General features: G+C 52.3%; 1 protein-coding gene across 6 annotated transcripts in view; it reads left to right on the top strand.

Moving 5' to 3' along the window:
* The window catches only part of STAG2 (STAG2 cohesin complex component), a 2,060,662-nt gene that overhangs the window by 1,714,636 nt on the left and 323,089 nt on the right, over window positions 1-22,937 (top strand). For all 6 annotated transcript variants that reach the window (XM_069612659.1, XM_069612661.1, XM_069612663.1 and 3 more), the window contains exon 31: window positions 14,854-15,059. In XM_069612659.1, the coding sequence (XP_069468760.1) occupies window positions 14,854-15,059 (206 nt within the window). The remainder of the gene's footprint in view (window positions 1-14,853; window positions 15,060-22,937) is intronic.

The following is a 22,937-nucleotide window of genomic DNA, read 5'->3' as shown; positions in this document are numbered from 1 at the left end:
GTCCTTTTCTCCGCGTAATCGGGGTTGGACGCACTTGCATCACCGGGAAGAATATTTTCTTGTTCCCGTTGTCGTCCTCTCAAGCTCCGGTTCTGCGGTCGCTTAGTCCTCTGTCTATGCCGGAGCGTCTGGGATTTGTGTCCTGTTCTTCATGCGAACATCACTTCACTAGGGCGGATCCCCATTCTCTGCTTGGACTGTCTCGGGCCGGACCATCGCTGGGATTCGTGCTTCTACTGCGATTCCCTTTCCGTCCGGGCACTCCAACGCCGTCTTCTTCGGTGGGAGGACGTCTTTCACTGTGTTCCTCCACCTCATCTTCAGCTTTTCATCGAAGAAAAGAAGAGACGCCTGGTAAGGTCCTTACTTTTTAGGGCGCCCCGGCTGGGGGCCTCCTTCCCAGGGTATTCTCAGACTGTGAGGGGTTCAAGCAGCTCTTCCACAAGGGCTTCTCCTGAGGTGCCTCGCATTCCTAATAGGCGTACCAGTTTTCCCAAAAGGTTACCACGAAGGACCTTCCAAGACCGGAACACGTTCTGAGGTTCACCGTTCAGATGCTAAACGTCAGCCCAGTTCATCTGGTGTTTCGGAGACCAGAGTTTGCTCTGAGGCCTCCGTTTCTGGAGCATTCCTATCAGACACCGGGGTACGCCCTGAGGCCTCCTTTTCTGGAGCTTTCTGTAGCAAGCCACAGCTTGAGGCCCCTTGTGAGGGAGCTACACATACCGGTACTATACCCGAGGTTCCTCTTCGTGAGGCTAAGGTTAGTACCGACAAAACTGAGACCTTTCCCTAAGGTCTTGGCTGTAAGGGTGATTCCTCAGCTTTCCCGCGCCCAAGGTCGCAGCAATACCGGTTCTGTCGAGGGGGCAAAGAGGGCGGTCATGCACCGTAACGCCTCTGTTACCGGCTCTGCCGAGGTTCCTCCTCAAGGCTATTTTTGGAGCTACCTCTAAAATGTCAAGTAAACATCTGAGACCTCCCAGTATCGGCTCTGCCGAGGATCCTTGTGTCAAAACTAAGGCTTTACTTGCGTCCCCTGACCAGCCTGAGGAGACGGTTGCCTCATCTGCGCATGTGACGCAATTCTCTTCAGGCATCGACAAAATGGCCGCCCACCCCGCCTGATCCATGGCGGCCATTTTGGATTCTTCCATTATACCTACATTCTCGACGGCGGGTGCTGGGGATCTTAGTTTTGGGGCTGAGCAGCCTTTTTCACCTCAGGTGGAATGGAAAAATCTGTTCTGCCCTTCTTACGACTGGCGTGCTCGGATGATGCTGCCACATACTGTCTCGCTTCTGCCTACTTCTGCTCAGCTGATCTATGCGGACCCGATTGGTGGTGGGCCTTCCTGGAAACCATCCTCATTGCGTTCGTGGAGGTACGCCCTTTATAAGAGGCCTCTGCCTACCCCAGCACCTAAACCTTCATCAGAGGATGGACTCATGCATTCTGACCCTATGAAAGAGTACTTTAAGGGCCTTTTCATGTAAAGCTACCTTCCACCCTGTTGGCTCCAGCGGCTCAGACTGTTGTACCACCTCTTCCTATCGGTCCGCCAGCCCCTCTTCCTCCCTTACTGCTGTTGTCTCCCATAGAGAATACACCGGTAGAGCAGGATAGCACTTTAAAACCTGTGGCGGCCCAGCAGTCTGCCACCGATTCGCTGGATGTCCCTCAAGCAGATCAGGATAGCTATGAGCAGCCCTGCTTTGTCAGAGCATTCCATGACCGGGTTCTGGATATGATGGCCCTAGTTGACATTCCAGTACCTGAGGCCCCCGCTCCACAGGAAGGTGCTTTTGGGAGCACACCGGCCTGTTCCTCCAGAACGATGTTTTGGCTGAGGCCCGTAAAGGTCTGGCATAAGCCCCACACCGGGCTGCATATTAAGAGAATCAACGCCCGTTACAGGCTTCACACCTTGGAGGAGATAGCTTTGGCGTCTTGTCCGTGCCCTTCCTAGACGGTGGTAGCTGCGGCCACGCTTCAATACAAGCCGGCCTCTGCGACCTCGACAGCTGTTGCTCAGATTCTCTCCAAGGAGGACAACATTTTAGACTCCTTGGGCAAGAAAGTCTTTGCCAACTCAACACTGCAACTTCGCCAAGCAAATGCTGAGCTGATCCTGGCGGCAGCTAATATGAAGCTGTGGAAGAAGTTGGCTGATTTCCAGGAGTGCATTCCTGCGGATAGGCTAGATGTCTTCAAGGCCGGTTTGTCGGATGCCAGGGTGTTGGCACAAGATCTCCTGGAAGCCGCGGCACATCATGTGAATACCTCAGCTCGAGGCCTGATGGTGGGAATTGACACTTCCCGCCAAGCGTGGCTCCATGCGGTGAAGTTTTCGAAGGAGGTGCAAAATAAAGTTCTGGACCTTCCTTTCGATGGCAAGAAATTGTTCCATTCATCTATAGATGACAAGCTTACAAAGACCAAGGCGAGCTCCCAAACCGCCAAATCTTTGTCGGTCCTGGCAAAGCTCCCAGCTAAGGCCCCTTATACACAGAGGTCATGGTTTCCGTCTCGATCCTTCTCTGGCTTCAGGGGGTGCCAGGACCGCCAGGCGCTCAGGACTGAACCTCCGGTTGGCGGCACCCGTCTTAAACAGCAACGTGGTTGGTTTTTCTCTCGGCCATCAGCCTCGTCTCAGGAGCAGGTAGTCTGCAAAATGATATTTTTTGTCGGTCGCACAAGACTCCGGTGGGAGGACGAATCTCGTCTCATCCGGAGGCGTGGCAGACAATCGCCGAAGATCAGTAGGTTTAGTCCATTGCTCAGGCAGATTTTCGGTTGCCCCTCCCCCACCCTTCAATACTGGTGGGGTCATGGTTCACTGTTACATTGGGGTTGCTGGTGGGTGGGGCGGGTGGACTTGGCACACTTGACTTAGGACCCTTCGGGGTCGCTCTATTGCTTAGACTTGGGACGGTGAACTGAGCTGTGGGCTGTATCATTCCTAACCATATGCATGTCGTCACTTAAACTCTGTACGTGGAATGTCCGAGGATTGAAGTGCCCCATGAAACGCCATAAAATATTGCTGTATATGCAGAGGCATAAGGTCGAAATAGCATTTCTGCAGGAGACTCACTTGACGAGGGCCAATGAGTCTGCCTTTGGGAAAACATGGGGTTGCCACAGGTATTTCTCGTCCTATTCCACATATGCCCGGGGGGTTTGCATAATGATTCATCATGGTGTCGGGTTCCATCTGATTAAAGTAATAAAAGATGATGGGGGCAGGGGCCTCATAGTTCAGGGTACCATACAAGGGAAGCTGTATACATTCATAAACTATTATGAGCCTAATAATGACACGGTGGAGACTCTTGACTGGATTGATAGGCAGCTTGGATGTCTATTACCTGGGGAAGTGGTCTGGGCAGGGGATTTTAATACTGTTTTGCACCCTGAATTAGATAGCTCAAAGGGTTCACGGGGAGGCGGGTACAGAGGGATGATCCACTTGCGGGAGATAGCATTCTTGTGGGAAGTTGCCGATGTGTGGAGGGTGAGGCATCCGGGGGTAAGGCAATACATATGTCACTCCGATACTCATGAGTCGGCCTTGAGGCTGGATTTTTTTCTTATCTCGCAGTCGTTGCTGGGTAGGGTTAGGGGGATTGAGATCCTGGCTCGCACTCTCTCGGATCATGCGCCTGTGCTCCTTGACTTGGGGGTGGTGGGGCGCGCTAGTAGGGAGTTTACGCAGCGATTTAAGAGTGATAGCCTCACCGATTCGGTCTTTAGAGACGGGCTGCATGGGGCGATTGACGCCTTCCTCGAGTTAAATGTAGGCTCGGTGCAATCTCCGGGTACGCTCTGGGAGAGCTTGAAGTGTGTGATCAGGGGTGAGTGTGTATCCAGGGAGGCTGATATTCTAAAATGGATTAGGAAAGAGCTAGCGGCCAAGGAGGCTATCCTACAGGAGCTGCAGGCGGGCAATCTGGCACCCTCAGACCAAACTCGGGCTGAGATCCTTAAGCATCGGCAGGAGTTCCAAATGCTGGCGCTAAGGGAAGTTAAACTTTTGGGACGCGCGACAAATCTGCAGCAATATGGGGAGGGCAATAAGCCTTGCTGCACTCTAGCAAAGGCAACGAGGATGGATGACTTCTCGGGTAGAATCCAGGTAATTGCGGATGAGATGGGGGAATAATAAATTTGAAGATGTTGAGATAGTCCAGCGGTTCTTCCGATTCTATAGTTTGTACTCGTCGAGTCTGCAAGCACCCCTCGGGGATATCGAGAATTATTTAGATGGGGTTGGATTATATTGGTGCACGGAGGCTCAGAGGGAATTCTTGAACCGCCAATTATCGCTAGAGGAGGTGCTGAATGCAATTAAATCTCTGCCGTCTGGGAAGTCGCCGGGGCCGATGGGTTCACGGCGGAATTTTATAAATGTTTTGCGCCCTCTCTGGCACCTCACCTGTTGGAGCTGTACCGACACAGCTTCGAAGCGGGTATCCTACCGGACTCTTTGAGGGAGGCAACGGTAGTGGTTTTGTTGAAACCCGATAAACCGGGTAGTGAATGCTCGTCATATCGCCCTATTTCGTTAATTAATATGGACAATAAGATCCTTGCAAAGATTTTGGCCTCGAGGCTGGCGCCTTTTATGCCAGAGATGGTGCTGGCGGATCAGGCGGGGTTTATCCCGGGCCGCACCACCTCATATGGCCTTATGAGAATGTTCGGGTTAATAGCACTGGTGCCTCAGGGGGACTTGATAGTGGCGGCCCTGTTGGATGCCACTAAGGCATTTGACTCTGTTGAATGGCCGTTTGTTTTCTGTCCTTCGTAGAAAGGGAATGGGCCCCTACTTTACTGGTGAAATTGTTGTATACATGTCCGACAGCGAGAGTTCAAGTGAATGGCCAACTAACGTCTCAATATCCCTCTAGAGAGAGGGACTAACCAACTATTTCACAGAAAACATAGGCAAGGGACCCACAGAGGCTACAGTATGGGATGCCATGAAGTCGGTGATCCGAGGAGTAGCCATGAACTGCTCAGCGGCACACAGGCACAGACACCAGCCCGAACGAGAAAAACTGGAGTTGGTGGTGGCACAGGAAGAGGCAAACCACAAAAAAACGCCAATCAACAAAATCATGGAATGAGCGACGCAAACCGAAAGTAATCCTCGAAATACACCTAGCAGAGCGAACCGGCAGAGCGTTAACATACACAAAACAATAATACTATCTTCTCCAGCATGGGGTCTGGCATGGATTCACATGCTCATGAATATTCCCCGTCGTCAGGCTGGGAATCCTCGGTAAAGAAAAAACCAGTATCGGTTTCGTTTCTGATCTGTCTTTCGTAGTAATAACTAATCACTGGTCTCTGCCTCATACTGACCACAGCCAATGACTGCCCTCTACCTAAGCACCGCCTCTGGCAGCCATCTTCAGATTTTTACCGCACGTTCATGTGTTGGGATCCTCGTGCTATTGCTCTCGAGCGTTAGTGCTATTTTTTTCACGTTTTTTCTCAAAAACTTTGTTTTTTCGGTCAAAAGAGCCTCAAGCTCCACCGATTCTCCATCCGATCAAAGGGGACCCGTGTCGGATTCGTCTGCGCCCCTCAAGGGTGAAGATTTCGTCGAGCTACGCTTTTGGAGGACTCCAGAAGTTTCTCAGGCCCGGTCATGGCCCAGGAGAAGGGGAGCTCGACGCCCGGAAAGCTGTTCAGGGTCTGCCCTGGATGCCAGCTGCAGAACGTCTTCAAGGAGGACGAACACTCTTTTAGTCTTTACTGCCTACATGAGGACAAGACGCACGTGGAGAAGGACTGTGCGTTTTGCGGCAACATGTTGGAGCGGACCATGAAGGACCGCCATCAACGTCTCGCCAACTGGCTGGAAGGGAAGAGCCCGTCCGGCGAGAAGAAGAGGAAGAAAGCCGAGCGGTCTTCTAAGACCTTTGAGGACGCCCCGGCGAAAGGGTTCCCAACATAAGGCCAAGCACCGCGAGTCCGCTGGCACCGGGAGCGCCGAACGGTCGGGCTCTACGGGCGCCAGGCAGGGCGCACCCTCCCCGGCACCATCAACCACGAGCCAACGCTCTGGGTCGGGTAAGAGGAAGGCCGAGCACCCGGCGAAGCTCCTGGAGAGGCCCCGGTCGAGCTCGAAGGCGGAGGGGGAGCGAGGCAGTGTCCCCCCCCCCTCAAGGATAAGGCGGTGAGCACACCTAAGGTGGTGAAGGCCTTAATCCATCCGGCCAAGCCCTCTATCGATACTGTCGCGGCGGCCCTGGCTCAGCCTGTGGAGGCTACACCAGTGGTGGCGACCTCGGGGCTCAGAGTCTCCCTGCCACCTCGGAGGGAGTCCTCTTTTGTGCCCATCGATAGGACCCCCGTGGGGAAGAAAAAGGGGGGGCAGGGCGTCGTCATAGATTCGGCCTCAACCTCGGAGGAGGAGCTGGTCGAAGTCTTAAGCCACGGCCACGGCGTGGAAGAAGACCGGCCCGTCGGGATGGATCCCGACGCAGGTGACGACATCGTCGAGGGTACCGACGGGGCCCCTGATCGCCCGTCGGATTCCCCTCTGCCAGCGCCGCGAGACAACTCGGCGGCCATTTTGTTGGCTATACAGTCCTTATGCTCAGAGATAAGGACGAGACTACCGTTGCCGACGGAACCTCTCCCGTCGGGGGACCCAGAACCGGGACCTTCTGGTGTTCCCCCTACCAAGAAAAGAAGGATCCACCCTCCGCCTCCTTTTCAGCCGTCGCGCCCCTTCCAGCCCTCCTCCCCGTCCACCCGAGGGGATGATACGGGGACTGACACGGCAGCGACGGGTACGGACGACGAGGATGTACCGTCGTCGCCTCCCACCAGGGCTTCTCCGCCCGACGAGATTGGATCGTTCCACTCCATGATCACCAGGGCATCCGAGCTTTTCCAACTCTGCCCTGAGGAGAAGGAAGGTTTCCTTTATCAGCGGCGCGAGGCCAAGAGGAAGACGGTCCTCTCAGTGCCTCTATTGGACGACATTTGGGATGAGGGCCTCACCCTCCTCAAGAACCCTTCCACGACGCCAGCTAGAAGAGACTGGTACGAGAAGAAGTACCGGGTCCCGGACACGGCCCCCTTGTGCCTCCGGGCGCAGCCTACCCCGGACTCCGTCGTCTCCGCGGCAGCCAGGAAAAAAGCGGGGGGGGGGGTGCGGCCTCCACATCGACTTCCCCACCGGACGGCGAGGGAAAGAAATTGGACGCTATGGGACGCAGAGTCATCTCGTCTGCGGCGACGACGATTAAAGCGGCCAACGCCTTGGCTATCGTGGCCCGCTACGACAGGGAGCTCTGGTACAAACTGGCTCCCCTGCTGGACTTCTTGCCGGACGACAAGAGAGCAGAGGCCCTGGAGATCCTGCAGGAAGGTGAGGTGGCTTCGGACCACGCCATTACCGTTGCGACGGACATCGCCGACACTGGGTTCCGCCAGTTGGGCAACGGCGTTTGCCTTAGGCGGCGTGGATGGCTCAAGGCTACGGACTTCCGTCAAGACGTTCAGACCAGAGTCCTGGACATGCCCTTCGATGGGAACAACCTGTTTGGGAAAACAGTGGACGATTCCCTTCAGGCCATTAAAGCGGACACCGAGACGGCCCGGGCCCTTGGAGTTCTGCAACAACGACGGACGCCCTTTCGGAGCAGCGGAGGCAAGGGCGCCTCCAAAAGTTCCGGCGGAAGTTTCTCCACCTACCGTCAAGCGGCCCGCTCGTCGGCTCAGGAGGCCTACAGAGGACGAGGCAAGTCTGGCGGACCCCGCCGTCGTCGCCAAGGAGGTCAAGGCGGCAAAGCCTCGTCGAAGCAGGATTGAACCGGCCGTGGGGTCGGGCCCCCACCGAAGCACCCCGGTGGGAGGCCGGCTGGCGAGCTTCGTCAGCGTGTGGGAGTCCATCTCCACCGACCGTTGGGTGCTGGACGCCTTGGCCCGGGGCCACGCGCTCGAGTTTCAAAGAAGGTGTCCGCGCGTCCCCCCCGTGCCCAGGAAAGAACTTCACGTCCCTCAACGTCTCCTGGAGGTAAAGGCGATGCTCAGGAAGGGCGCCATCGAACTCGTCCCAAAGAGGCTTCGGGGCTCCGGAGTTTACTCGAGATACTTCCTCGTGAAGAAGAAGACTGGGGGGGATGGCGCCCCATCCTGGACCTGCGACGTCTGAACAAGTTCATCAAGGCGCAAAAGTTCCAGATGGTCACCCTCCAGCACGTCCTGGGTCAGCTGGAGGAAGGAGACTTCCTGTCGTCGTTGGATTTGGAGGATGCCTACTTCCATATTCCCATCCTAAAGGGGCACCGAAAATTCCTCAGGTTTGTGGTCCAAGGGCGTCACTACCAGTTCAAAGCCCTCCCCTTCGGACTACGGTCGGCACCCAGGGTATTCACCAAGTGCCTTGCACCGGTGGCGGCGCAGCTGCGCCGCGAGGGGATCCACGTCTACCCCTACCTGGACGACTGGCTCATCCGAGCCAAGACGAGGGAGCTCGCCGTGGATCACACGGCAAGGACCGTCCAACTTCTCACGGACCTGGGATTCTCCGTGAACTACGCCAAGTCCCACCTGGTACCCGCGCAAAACGCACTGTTTCTGGGAGCGAAGCTCGACACAGTGTCCCTTCTGGCCTCCCCGTCGGAGGAAAGGACCAGGTCCATCCTGGGCAAGGTACAGCGGATGTTGGTTTCCGACGCGGCCAAGGTGAGGTCCATCAAGTCCCTCCTCGGAATGATGTCTTCTTGCATCTACCTCATTCCCATGTGCAGGCTCCGGATGCGCCCGTTGCAGGAGTTCCTGGACGCGCGCTGGATCCAAACGACGGGCGGCTTCGAGGAGAGGATCACACTCGACGAGAGTTTCTGCCGAGCGGTCCAGTGGTGGGGCACCCGCGCGCATCTGACGGCGGGCATGGACTTCCAGACCCCAGACCACCAGGAGACAGTGACCACGGATGCCTCCCTGGAAGGGTGGGGAGCGCACACCGAAAATCTGCACGCGAGAGGCCTTTGGCTCCCGACGGAGAAGTCCCTCCATATCAACGTCCTGGAGCTCCGTGCAGTGTTCTGGGCCCTCAGGTCCTTCCTTCCGTCCCTCAAGGGCAAGGTGGTGAGGATCTTCACCGACAACACCACCACCATGTTTTACATCAGGAAACAGGGCGGAACCAGGTCCCCAGCACTGTCCAAGGAGGCGCAGGACCTGTGGCATTGGGCCATCGCCCAAAGGATGTTTCTGGTGCCGTTTCATCTGGCAGGGATAAAAAACACCATCGCCGACTCACTCAGCAGGGAGCTGCGCTCGTGCCACGAGTGGGAACTACGGCAGGATCTAGTGGATCGCCTCTTCCGACGGTGGGGCACACCCCAGATCGACCTGTTCGCGACGGCGACGAACTCCAAGTGCCGGAGGTTCGCCAGCAGGTTTCCCCAGGCGAGGAGCATGGGCGATGCTTTCTCGTTCCCCTGGGAGGGCCTGTTCCTCTACGCGTTCCCTCCTTTGCCACTGCTAATCCGGCTCGTCAACCAGCTCAAGAGGTCACGGTGCAGGATGATCCTCGTCGCACCTGCGTGGCCGAGGCAGATATGGTTCCCGGACCTTCTGGACTTGTCAGCGTCCCCGCCAATCAAGCTGCCGGTGGACGCGGATCTACTCTCCAGGGAAGGAGGCGCCATCCTCCACCACGACCCGAAATCGCTGAACTTGCAGGCCTGGCTCCTGCAGCGCTAGAGTTTGGAGGATACGACATACCGGCCGACTGCAGAGAGGTTCTTGCAAAGGCCAGGGCGTCCTCGACTCTTAAATGCTACGGACACAAATGGAAGAGGTTTTCTGTCTGGTGCCACGCACAGAAGATTAACCCTCTACGGATTACGGCTCCCCAGGTACTGCCGTACCTGCTGACGCTGGCCAAAGCTGGACTGGCACACGCGTCCATCAAGATTCATCTTGCTGCGATCTCCCGATACACCAGAACCACGGGCCGGACGTCCTTGTGGTCTCATCGTCTGGTGAAAGAATTCATGAAGGGGCTGTTCAGATCGTTCCCGCCGGTGAAGGCTCCGGCCCCGGCGTGGGAGCTCAACGTGGTGCTGACCAAGCTCATGGGACCTCCGTTTGAGCCTCTGCACTCGGCCCCGTTGAAGTTGCTGTTGTGGAAAACAGCGTTTCTTGTGGCCATCACCTCCGCACGACGGGTGGGAGAGATCCAGGCCCTTTCCTGCAAGGCCCCGTACTTGACTTTTCACGACACGAGGGTAGTGCTCAGGACGCACCCCTCCTTCATGCCCAAGGTACCGTCGGACTTCCATCTCAACGAACCCTTGGTGTTGCCTGTGTTCTTCCCGTCGCCTTCGTCGCCGGCTGAGAGGGCTTTGCACTCGCTGGATGTGGCTAGAGCGCTGAAGTTCTACGTGGACCGCACGAAGTGTTTTCGGAAGACGTCACAACTCTTTGTGAACTTTGGACCTGTCAATCAGGGGAAGGCTCTCTCGAAGGCTTCCATTTCCAGATGGCTCTCCGGCTGTATCATGTACTGTCATCGGTTGGCAAACCGACCGCTGCCTGGCCGTCCGAGAGCCCATTCCACCAGAGCGATCGCAGCTACCACGGCGTTCCTTTCTGGTGTGCCCCTGCTGGACATTTGCAGGGCTGCTACGTGGAGGTCGACGCACACCTTCACGAAATTCTACTGCGTCGATCGGGATTCCAGGGAGGAGTCCAGGGTCGGCCAAGCAGTGCTGCGCAACCTGTTCGCCTGAGGTGAGCCTGGTGAGGAGGTAAGATGCTTAATGTTGAGCCTTTGCCACCTCCCGTGGTTGTGCATGTGTGTACTGCTATGTATTCTTTATTCATGAGCATGTGAATCCATGCCAGACCCCATGCTGGAGAAGGAACAAGTTACTTACCTGTAACTGTTGTTCTCCAGCATGGGTCTGGCATGGATTCACATGCGAACCCTCCCGCCTACCCCTCTGCGGCTTTTCACTTGGTCATACTGCCACTTCACGTGCTTCCAAATCTGAAGATGGCTGCCAGAGGCGGTGCTTAGGTAGAGGGCAGTCATTGGCTGTGGTCAGTATGACGCAGAGACCAGTGATTGGTTATTACTACGAAAGACAGATCAGAAACGAAACTGATACTGGTTTTTTCTTTACCGAGGATTCCCAGCCTGACGACGGGGAATATTCATGAGCATGTGAATCCATGCCAGACCCATGCTGGAGAACAACAGTTACAGGTAAGTAACTTGTTCCTTAACAGCAGCAAAGCCAACCGCCTACTCACGCACAAGCTCAAGAAAGTGCACACCAGAAACATCACAGTCCTACGCGACCAAGACGGGATCCCCCACGGCTCGTACCCTGAAAAGCTATCCATCATGACCGAGCGCCACAGCAACATGTCAGGGAAGCCCACGGAGGCGGCAGCGCACGCATCCTACCTGCAAATGGTCCCAGGACCGCCCCGCCATCCGCAGATCGACACCCTGGAGGACCCCAATACTCCAGAGGAGGTATCGGAAGTGATCCGCTCAATGAAGAACACAACTCCCGGCCTGACGGACTAGGCGCACCTGATGTTGTGGACGGGTCACCAGAGCAAACAGTGCGCTGCGACCCAGGTTGTCAAGTCTCTCCCCCAGATCAGGCTCCCCTGTCACTGCTAGCGATGTCCACAAAGGGGAGGAGAAGCGGGCCCCCGACTCACTCCGGGCCCCTACCATAATCATCATCGAGACGGCCAACAAAACGGTAGGGGACTGGCAGTGGTGTCGCTCGATGCACACAAGGCATTTGATATGCTGGACTGGGGCTACATAGGAGAGACTCTGCAGCGCTACGGATTCGGCCCGAAGTTTCGGAAATGGACAACCACAAATCTGAGATTCAACTGAGCCATGTCCCCCAGGATCACGATCACCAGAGCCACCCGCTAGGGTTGCCCCCTGTCACCTCTTATTTTCGCCTCGTCAATGGAGCCGTTCACCACCAGGATCCGACGGAACACTATAATCCAAGGACTCAAATTTAAGAGTGACACTTAAAAAGCAGCCCTGTATGCCGATGACGCGGTGCTGACGCTATCGCAGCCAGGCACATCCTTGGCGGCGCTCTGGGAAGAGCTGAACAGTTTCATAGCAGCATCTGGATTCTCAATCAACCTTAAGAAATCTGTAGCGTTGGGCATTAACATCCCGAAAACAACACTGGACTCGCTATCAATTAGCCTCCCGATCCCATGTGCCAGATCCCACTGAAACAATCTAGGCGTCAGCCTACCCAAGCTAGCAGAACGCGCCTATAAATTAAACTTCACACCCCTGCTGAAAGACCTGCAATCGGACATGACCCGCTGGCAAGATCAAGAAATCGCCTGGCTGGGCAGGATCACAACACTCAAAATGAACCTGATCCCCAGACTGATCTATCACTGTCGAGCCCTCCCAGTAGCAATCCCCAAAAAAGGCAAGCAGAAACTTCAAGCAAATATGCTAAAATTCGTCTGGGGTGGGCAAGAAACCCTGAGTAATGTGGAGAGTTGCTCAGGAGCCTGGGGTCAGGTGGCTTGGGAGCCCCCGAGGTCGAGAGGTGCTGCCTAGCCGCCCAGTACTCAGCAGCATTCAGGTGGCAACAAGGCATGCACAGACCCCGCTGGCTGAAACTGGAGGAGGACTGGAGCCAACACACGCTAGAATCCCTCCCACACACCACTTGGCCCAAGCTCCCGACCCCTATCAACCAGTAGGAACACAGAAGACAGCTGGAAGCAAGCAGCCAGGAGGTGGAAATACAGAAGCACGGAAGGCACGCTCACTCCGGTATGGGAGAACCCAGACTGCACCCCAGGTCAGGGGTAAAATGCTTTCTCTAGATGGAAGGCGGGAGGTTTGAAACACGTGGTAGACTTATACGAGGGGGGACACCCTATTCACGTTCGAGGACTGCAAAAGGAAGTTCCAGGTTCCAGAGGGCGGGAGGTTCCACTATGCCCAACTCCGGCACTGGTTGTCCCATGACACAATGAGGACGCACGGGCACAGAGAAATCACAGCACTGGAATGCACACTTGTGGCAACCCCGCATAAGGGGAATATCTCAACCCTGTATAAGCTACTGGACAAAACAGACCCCAAATCCAAGGAACCCTATATGATAAGGTGGGAGAGAGATCTGGGCAAGGAACTATATATAACCAGCAGGGGCCGCATCTGGACAAGAACCCACAAGGCCTCCAAATGTGTGACGAATAAAGAGGGAGCCATAAAAGTGTGCTACAGGTGGTACATAACACCGGAGATGATTCAGAAATGCAACCCCGCCACACTGCTGAAGAGGCTGCAGAGAGACGGGAACGCTGTTTCACCTCCTCTGGACATGCCCGAAAGCGGAATGATTCTGTAGGGAGGTCCTGGAACAAATCCGACAGATCACAGGCCTAACGATCCTGTGGGATCCAGGCATTATCCTACTGGGAGACACGGTCAGTTCCCAATGACTGGTAACTTGGCGGATCTCTGCACGCATCTATTAACGGCAGCTAAAATCTCAATCGCCAAGCTGTGGAAACTCCCGGAGGACCCGGCGATCCTGATGTGGTGGGCGAAGTGTTGGGATATCGCCGCAGCCGAAAAAATCACTGCCACCCACCTGGGCAACAGGAACAAGTTTCACAACATCTAGGACACTTTCTTGGACTTTGCAAAAATTTCCGAGCGTGGCCATGCAACCACCAGCGCTCCGCTGGCTGACGAAAATGGACTAATAGACCAATGGCCCTCTCGGCCAACAGATATAGCGGTCGAACCAACCACGATCATTGAACTAACGCCCTTTAACGCTTATTTGAGACGACTGCAACCATCCCCCGGACCATCCCGAAATACCCCCCATGTTTGTTTGCCTCAGTTGAGGCCATGTTCATTTTGGTTATGTTACTCATTAGCAACACCTCACAAAGCCTGATAAAGCGGTTATTTATAAATGCCAATAAAAAGTTATGTTGATCCAAAAAAAAACTGTATTTATATACCTGCTGTCTAACTGGAATCGCTGGTGTTGCTCTGTGTGGACTCATTGTAGCCTTATACCACTCACGCTTTTACTGGGACAAAGCCTTTACTGCTCAGCTACCTTACCTTGATTGGGTTTTGGCAAACCTTTCGGTGTCTTTCCGATTTAACACAAACAGGGTGAGTGGCCTCGCGAAATCCTCCCACCAGTGCTGATTTTGAAAATCCATCTGGGATTCATGCAAACTATTGATGGGATTAACACTGGGGTACTGTTGAAATGGGTGACAAAGCTGCAAAAGGAATCCTCCACAACACTTTTCTCAAGTAATGATGATCCTTCCAATAGTGGATCAGCTCATCTTTAAGTTGGTCTTTTGTTGTGGAAAATGTTTCAAGAAATTCTCATCTGGCAGAAGGGGTGATAAATAGAACTAGACTCCACAAGTGTGATGGCCAGTATTTAGGAATTCTTCAGTGCAAAGCCTCAACATTCTTACCACCTTCCCCACTCCCAGCTGTGCTTATGTGAGACTATCTCTATATCCTCAGCCCAACTGTTACAATCTATTCCTGATTCATGGAAAATTGACTTTTCTTTGAACTCCTTCTTATTGCGTTATCATACGCTGGATGTCCTATATTCTGAAAGGTTTGAGCAAAGGCATTGATGTGCGTGAGCAACCACTTTACTAAAAATTATTTACATGCGCTAGATTTTGTAAATGTCTATCCATGATGTGTTAATACATGTGTGGTACATACACTATTTAAAAAATAGATCTATTCCAGACAGGAGTCCTATTCTTAAGTTGTTTTTCTTTCATAGGTACTCATACCTGGAGAAGTTCATGACATTTCAGATGTCTTTAAGAAGGGAGGATGTTTGGCTGCCTCTAATGTCGTACCGAAATTCCTTATTAGCTGGAGGCGATGATGACACTATGTCGGTCATCAGTGGAATCAGTAATAGAGGTTCTTCAATTAGGAGCAAAAAAACAAAGCCAGCAACTGGAAAACGGAAAATACTTGATGGTATGAATACCTTGTGCATTGTATCGTAAGACCTTGACTAGTTTATAATGTTCGCTTCTGCATTCCTTGCTTATATTTTTCTTGGTGATTGCTGAACTGAGTTATGGCAAAAAGAATTGCTACAGCAAACTAAATCATTAATATAACTGCTGCTAATCCACTGTCCTGCATTAATTCTCACTATTGGACACTGTTAAGATGCCTTTTCAGAGCCAGAACCTGGGGAGGTTCTGAGAGGGAAATTGCTAAATGATTTTCATTTTGCTGTTTTCCTCAGGGATTTCTATGGGACACACTTTTTCTATGCTTTGTTTTGAACCCTGTACTGACTTTTTGGAGGTAAGTAAATCCTTCTGCTTTACTTCCCTTGCACTTTGGCTCATTCCTATGGGGAACCTGTTCAGCCCCTAAGGCCATCAGTGCTGAGAGACTAGTCTTTGTGAATTTTTGTATTGTTGCAATTGTACACAACTTTCTTGCAGTGCAGTTAGTATACTTGGTATCCTTAAGTCCTTTTATATAATGTCTTTTCAGTTATATTTCATATGTGCCTAAAACAAGCCGGTGGCAGTTGAGATTTTTACGGTTTTGTTATTTGACTCATTCACTTTTACATTAACCGTGAAGGACTACTAAAGGTGGTTAACACCCAACAATGGCCATACAGCAACTTCTTCTGCTGGTTCTTTGGCCATATTGTTGTTTGGCATTCTTCGTACCTTCTCAGGTCAGGAAATGCCTTATATGGTAATTCCTTTCCCAGAGAAAGTTGTGGCACTGGGTGGGTCTGTGGGGTTGAGTGCGTGCACGCAAGAGAAGGATTCTGAGATGATCTGGTACCAGAAAGTCTGTTGATGAGTAAATGTGGTGACCAGTGGCTATCCCATGGTTGGATAGCCAGTAGCAGTTTGAATGGTGCATAAATATACCATTGGTTAGCTTGGGCTTGCTCCCACCCTGAATCTTGGATAATAGGAGGGCTCCTGCAACTATTCATCAGATCACTGTTGGAGCCAAGACTTCTAGAAAGAACAGCATGCTGACGACCCGAAGACGACCTCTGCAGCTGACCAGCATCAACTCCAGTATTGTCCCGGGGATGCCCTGCTCCTCTGCCCTGATCTCAAGAAGCGCTTTGTTGGTGCTTTGACCCCTGGACCAACCGGTGGGCTGACCAGTTAGCTCTCCTTGGCTACCCCACTGCAGCCATTGCAAGCAGAGCCTTGGAACTTTGCAGATCTTCAGCTTATGCCACAAGTCCCCTGCACTTTCAGCTGTCAAGCACCAAGGGAAAATCTGTGTTTTCCGCTTGAAGATCGCCTGTCGCCGCCTTTCCCTGATGACTCCTGTTGCAACACTCCGTGAGGTACTTTGTGGCGGTCTGTCCTGGAGAAGTTATTCATCTTTCCTCATTTGTGCCTTTTGCTACAAGCTGTCTGGGACTGTTTTCAGACATCCTTGTTGATTTGTTCGGTGGGCATAAAGATACCCTTAACCACAGGGAGATCTGCAAGTCTAGGTACTTTATATCACATGTGGCAACACTTTAGGTATATTTTCTTGGCTGTATTTCAATATTTGGTTTAGTTTCAATTATTATTCCTTCCGGTCCTGATGGAAACATTAACCTTTGAGTATTCAAATATGTTAAAACTTGCTTAGGGGATATGTTTCAAGTACTTCCTTCGATCTCGATACAGAAAACACTGCTTCGTTTTGTGATTGTCTCAGCTAGTAAACTATTGATTTATTTGTGATTTTTGTAGACTGCTCAATGCACTTTAAAGCACGGATGCATTTTTTAGTCATCAGTACTCTTTTCTGTTTTTTCTGTTCAATTATTAGAATTCTGTTTCATGTATATATTTTATTGCTTCGTGTATTCAGCTATTTTGAATTGATACAATTTGCTATATATTTTATTTTCGTGATGTCCACATGTGATTCATATGAGCTATAGCTTTTTTTAGCATCTGTACTCTGTATGATCTCTATTTGATTGTGTATTTGGATCCTTCTATCAAAACTCTTTGGTTGGGACTGATTCCTGGGCACTGCGACTGACCGAAAATGAATCCTGATGCCAAGTGACCTCTGCACCCTCAACCCTTTGACATCCTTCGTGTGGACCAAGTGCAGAAGATTGGGTCCTCAATGGATTCACGAAAACCAGCAGCTGGGTCTCTGGCAGAATCTGAATCAGTAGGTTATGTTGAAAGTAAAAAAAGAAATGGTATGCAATAGAGTATGAGGGAATCAACCAGTCAGAATTCATGAAATATCATGTAACAAACTTTGCACTTCATTTGTTGTGAACTCTACTCAAGGTCCATTCATCAGGGGCAAATTCCAACAATTGTTAAACAGTGTACAAAACAAATAATAGATTACTCAACCAAAATGCGTTTTCTTCAATGGATTGCTTTTCTCATGCCGATTCCTCATCTGATAGATATCCTCATCCAGCTCTGCTGCTCAGAAACTTTTCGACAGGGGGCGTAGTGGCCCTCAACCCTGCCGTCGATCGGTCTTGCTCAGTGTTCGATCATCTGCTACGAACGTGACATCTGGTGTTATATATATATATTTCTGAGGCTTGTGGAATCTGCTTAGATCACATGCTGTGCATAGGCCAACATCTAGTGGAAGCTGCGGAGTATTAGTTTGTTTTTCGAAACTCGAAAATGGGCGTCGACACAGGCGTGCCAGTAATACTATCCCTAGTGTGACGTCCACTGTACCCAAGATCCCTCACGCGTCTGGGATCCTCAGATTGTTTTTTTCCGCCATACTGGTCGGAAGCATCTTGCGGAGTCCCCTGGCCTTAGCCATACTTTTGCTAATTATTGCAATTTACAATTATTTATTGACATCCTTCCCCACCCCAACGTCGACCATCTACACTCGACGACGGCTGGAGAAGACATCGACCGTCGGCTGCTGCACGACGGATCTCGGCCGCTAGCCTCGGCCCGGGCCTAGTAGGCCGCTGGCCTCGGCCCTGCAAGTAGGGAGAGTGGGGGGTGGTACATACTCTTCACTCTTGGTATATAGGTACACCTTATATATTTCCTACACTTACCAGCCCTCTGCCTCAAGGTGCGTATGGAGGGTACCCCTTTCCAATTCTGCCCCAAGTGCAACCGCAAATACCCTTGGGTCGACAGGCACGCCACGTGCAATCTCTGCTTGCCGAGGGACCACCCCGAAGCGAACTGCAGAGCGTGTAGTAGGTTTAAACCTAAAACACTTAAGGACCGTTCGACAAAGCGTTGGGCCCACCACGCCAGGCAGGCAGCCATGGCAGCGGAGGGCGCCTTCAGCGATGGCTCGACGCCGTACTTTCGGACGGCGAGGGCATTACGGCGTCGAAAGACTGCCGAGCGCAGGTCCCCGACCTCGGAAGGTTGTCCGGCAGGGCGGCTATGGGGAAGACCCCCGGCGACGCAAGCGCTACACACCCTACACACACTAAGCACACCAAGTCCAACCGAACCTCGACGACGTCGACTTCTCGGAAAGAGGCACGGATAGAACGGTCCGACTCGGTGTCCTCTGGGCGCTCTCGATCGAGATCGCCTCATGACGCAAGGCAATCATCCACTCTTGCCAAGAGTGCCTCGCTCCCTAGATTAACGGAAGTTCGATCGTCGGAGGACGAAGATGACTTCCACCCCCAGGCCGCGCTCCAAGAGACCGAGAGCGCAGTTAACACCAGCGAGGCCCCACGCTCAAGACAAGATACCTCTCCCGACCCTCGGCGCCAGGCGTCGAAAGTCTCTGGGGCCTCCAAGGGGCAGGGAAAACATTTTTCCACGCACGGGGAGGGAGGGAAACAGCGGAAAGCTCAGCCTTCCACTCCTGTAAGACCATCCTTCCACCCCAAGCAGACAGATAAACATAAATCTACTGGGACATCAACATCAAGCAAGGGTACCCTTGATAAGTCCTCTAAGTTGCCTACTAAAGTCATACCCTGTTCCAAAGAATGGTCCAGTGAGGACATAGACAGGGTCATGTCAAGGATGTCTTCCTTAGCTGATTTTTATGACAAAAACCCTGAACATTTCCTTTCATATGACCCTCAAGGGCCCACACCCTCAGGCTCCTCTGATCCTATCCCCCTAAGTAAAAAGGCCCGGGTCAAAAGACCTGACCCCTTCGAGGTGCAGCCTTACTCTACTCCATACTCTACTCCACACCCCAGATACCGAGGAAAACATTTCCCTGAAGGGGACCAGGAGTTTACGATTATGGAGGAACGAACCGGGTCTGAATACTATGCGGAGGATGAGGACCTGGAGGAGGTAGAAGATGAGCAGGAAATTTACAGAGTGGATTCCCCGGTAGAGAGCGAAGCCCCAGTTACCGACTCGCCAGTTGATAACCAACCCCTCCTTAATGAAGTTCTTGCTCGCGCAGCAGAACATTTTCACATCGACACCCACGGTGTACAGGAGGAAAAGGACTTCGCAGAAGAGTTGGTGAGAGAGAGGAGGCCGGTCGCTCAGACCATCCCTATCCTTAAATCCATCCAACGTAGAATAGATCCATCCCTGGTGAATCCTAACCTCACCAGAGCCGTCAACCCCAGAGTCGAAAAACTTTTTCGGGCAGCCCAGTCTGACCCTCTTTATATAAGAGGTCATCTTAAACCAGACTCCCTAGTGGTTACCAACACTCGGAAGAGGGCTGGGACACCCTTATCGTCAGAAGCTCCTCCCGACAAGGAGAGCAAAAGACTGTACGGGTTTGGCAGGAAGGTAGCCTCAACGTCCGCCTACCAAGCAAGGATTGCAAACTCCACCACCCTGTTGGCAAGTTACAACTGCCATCAATGGGAAGAGGTTGCGGCGCTCATAGCCTCTGCTCCTGAACCGTTAAAGGGCCAGTTGGCTCGGATCTCGGCAGAAGGGAGAACCGTGTCTGGTTGCATTTTAAAAGCAACTTTCGACGCTGCAGACAACGCAGGAAGATTGATAGCAGAAGGTACTGTTATCAAGAGACATGCATGGTTACGGCAGTCGGGGTTCAAAACAGAAACACAGGCTTCATTAATAGACAAGCCGGTGGAACCAGATCTATTGTTTGGGAAAGCGGTCGAAGACGCACTTAAGAATGCCAAGGACGAGTACGAGACTCTCAAATCCCTTGGCCAGCTTACCAACAAACCCCCGAACCAGAGGGGGAACAGTAATTTTCGTCGCCCACGCGGCCAAAATTCACAAAGAGGCAACTATGCCCAAGGACAGGGTACACAATGGAACAACAACCAGCAGTCTACCCAAAGTTACAGCAAGGGTAACAAGAGAGGTCGTGGAAGAGGCAGAGGCAGCCCCAACAAGGGAGGTGGCACGCCTCCGCCAAAGCAGTGACGCTCAGTTCAGGGTCCCTTCTCACGCAACCCCAGTAGGGGGACGCATTTCCAACTTCACCCAGGCTTGGGAAGGGATCACCTCAGACAGATGGGTGCTGTCAACAGTGTCCACAGGATATTGTATAGAATTACTGCAGCGTCCCCGGAACCACCCTCCACGACAAAGAATACACTCCTTAGAACATCAGAAGATCCTTCTCGAGGAGATCGCCATTCTGCTAGAAAAGGACGCGATAGAACTCGTCCCAGGACACCAGGTAAACAAGGGTATCTATTCAACTTACTTCCTTGTGCCAAAGAAAGATTTGACAATGCGCCCAGTATGTGACCTACGGCCTGCCAACAAGTATGTCAAGCCCCAAAAATTCCGTATGACCACGCTACAAGAGGTAATCCCCCTCCTAAAAAAGGGGGACTACATGGCAACCTTGGATATGAAAGATGCTTATTTTCATATTTCCATGCTCCCAGCGCACAAAAAATACTTGCGCTTCAAAGTGGACAGTCGCCACTACCAATTCAAGGTACTGCCCTTCGGGATAGCTTCAGCACCAAGGGTATTCACCAAGGTACTGGCGGTGGCAGCTGCACACCTACGCAGGGAGACAATCCCAGTGTACCCTTATCTGGACGACTGGCTCATAAAACCCCAAGAATTTGCAGGTCAAACATTCAGAGGACTATCGACCTCCACGAATTAGGCTTCTCTATCAACGAGAAGAAGTCAAGTCTGGTGCCAAGCACCTCAAAACAGTTCCTAGGAGCAATCCTAGATACTCAGAAAGGGTTGACCTTCCCCTCGGAAGAGAGAATTCGGAATATACTACTGCAAATTCCACATTATCAGTCAGGTCAACAAATAACGGTACGCAAAGCAATGCGGTTACTGGGCATGATGGCGTCATGCATTTACCTGGTCCCCCACGCGCGTCTGCGCATGCGTCCCATGCAGGAATGGTTGGCGAAACAGTGGTCTCAGGCAAGTGGTCAGTGGGACGATCTAGTGGTCGTTTCGCCAACACTCGTACAGAGCTTACACTGGTGGACAAAAGAGAATCTCGCAAGGGGAAAACCCTTTTACTATCCCGAAGTACAAGCAGTGGTAACTACAGATGCTTGCCTGACTGGGTGGGGAGCTCACCATCTCCACCACACAGCTCAGGGTCTCTGGTCTCTCTCAGTAGCCAAGAACCACATCAACCTGCTAGAGCTTCTGGCAGTATTCCGAGCGCTTCGGGCGTTCGAGCCCCATCTACTAAACTTGTCAGTGCAGATCCGGACGGACAGCACGACAGCCATGTTCTATCTGAACAAACAAGGAGGGACTCGTTCGCCAAATCTGTCCAAGCTTGCCCAGAAAATCTGGATATGGGCACTCAGACGGAACATCTTCCTATCAGCACAACATGTTCCAGGGGAGCTCAATTCCCTAGCGGATGCCCTAAGCAGAGACTCCCTCCCAGAAGAACACGAATGGGTCCTTCACAGAGAGATCGTAGAAGATCTCTTCTCTCAGTGGGGTTTCCCCACTATAGACCTATTCGCCACAAGCGAAAACAAACAATGCCCAGGATTTGCATCCAGGTTCCCCCAGCCAGACTCCCAAGGGAACGCCCTGTGGATGAACTGGTCAGGGATGTTTGCGTACGCTTTTCCACCAACTCCTCATCAGGAAGGTGGTGTACAAGATGAACAAGGAATCGATGACGCTCATCCTAGTTGCTCCCATGTGGGCGAGACAACCATGGTTTCCACACCTACGCAGGATGGCACTGTGCGAGCCCATCAAACTCCCAGCCTGGTACAACCTACTGTCCCAGCAACAAGGTCAAACAGTGCACCAGGAACCCAACTCAATGAACCTGGCAGCATGGCTCCTGAGGTCATAGAGTTTGGGCATCTCAATTTACCACAGAGGTGTATGGACATCCTAAAAGAATCCAGGAAACCAAACACAAGGCACTGTTACTTTGACAAGTGGAAGAGATTCGTTATTTGGTGCCAGAATAAACAAATCAACCCAGTTGATTGCACTCCTTCCAACGTGGTAACATACATGCTCCACCTGCTGGACGCAGGTTTGGTCTTTAACTCTCTGAAAGTACACCTGGCAGCCCTCTCGGCTTACACCACATCCCATAACAAAGTATTGTGGTGGAAAGTACCAGTAGTTAAAGGTTTCATGGAAGGAGTAAAGAGACTTCACCCTCCTATTTCGAACCCACCGCCAGGATGGGACCTCAATGTGGTGCTAGCTAAACTCATGGGCCCCCCTTTCGAACCCATGCATAAAAGTAGTCTCAAACACCTGACTTATAAAACGGCCTTCTTAGTAGCCATTACCTCCATAAGAAGGGTCAGTGAAATTCAGGCTCTGTCAGTGCAGGATCCTTTCTTTATTATCCACAAAGACAAACTGGTTTTACGCACACACCCTAGGTTTTCACCTAAATTTATATCTAAATTCCATGTAAACCAGTCCATCGAGCTTCCGGCTTTCT

Source organism: Ambystoma mexicanum, chromosome 5p, assembly GCF_040938575.1.
Source record: "Ambystoma mexicanum isolate Mex_15411 chromosome 5p, UKY_AmexF1_1, whole genome shotgun sequence".
Taxonomy (NCBI): Eukaryota; Metazoa; Chordata; class Amphibia; order Caudata; family Ambystomatidae; genus Ambystoma; species Ambystoma mexicanum.
This window is presented reverse-complemented; position numbering and strand designations above follow the sequence as displayed.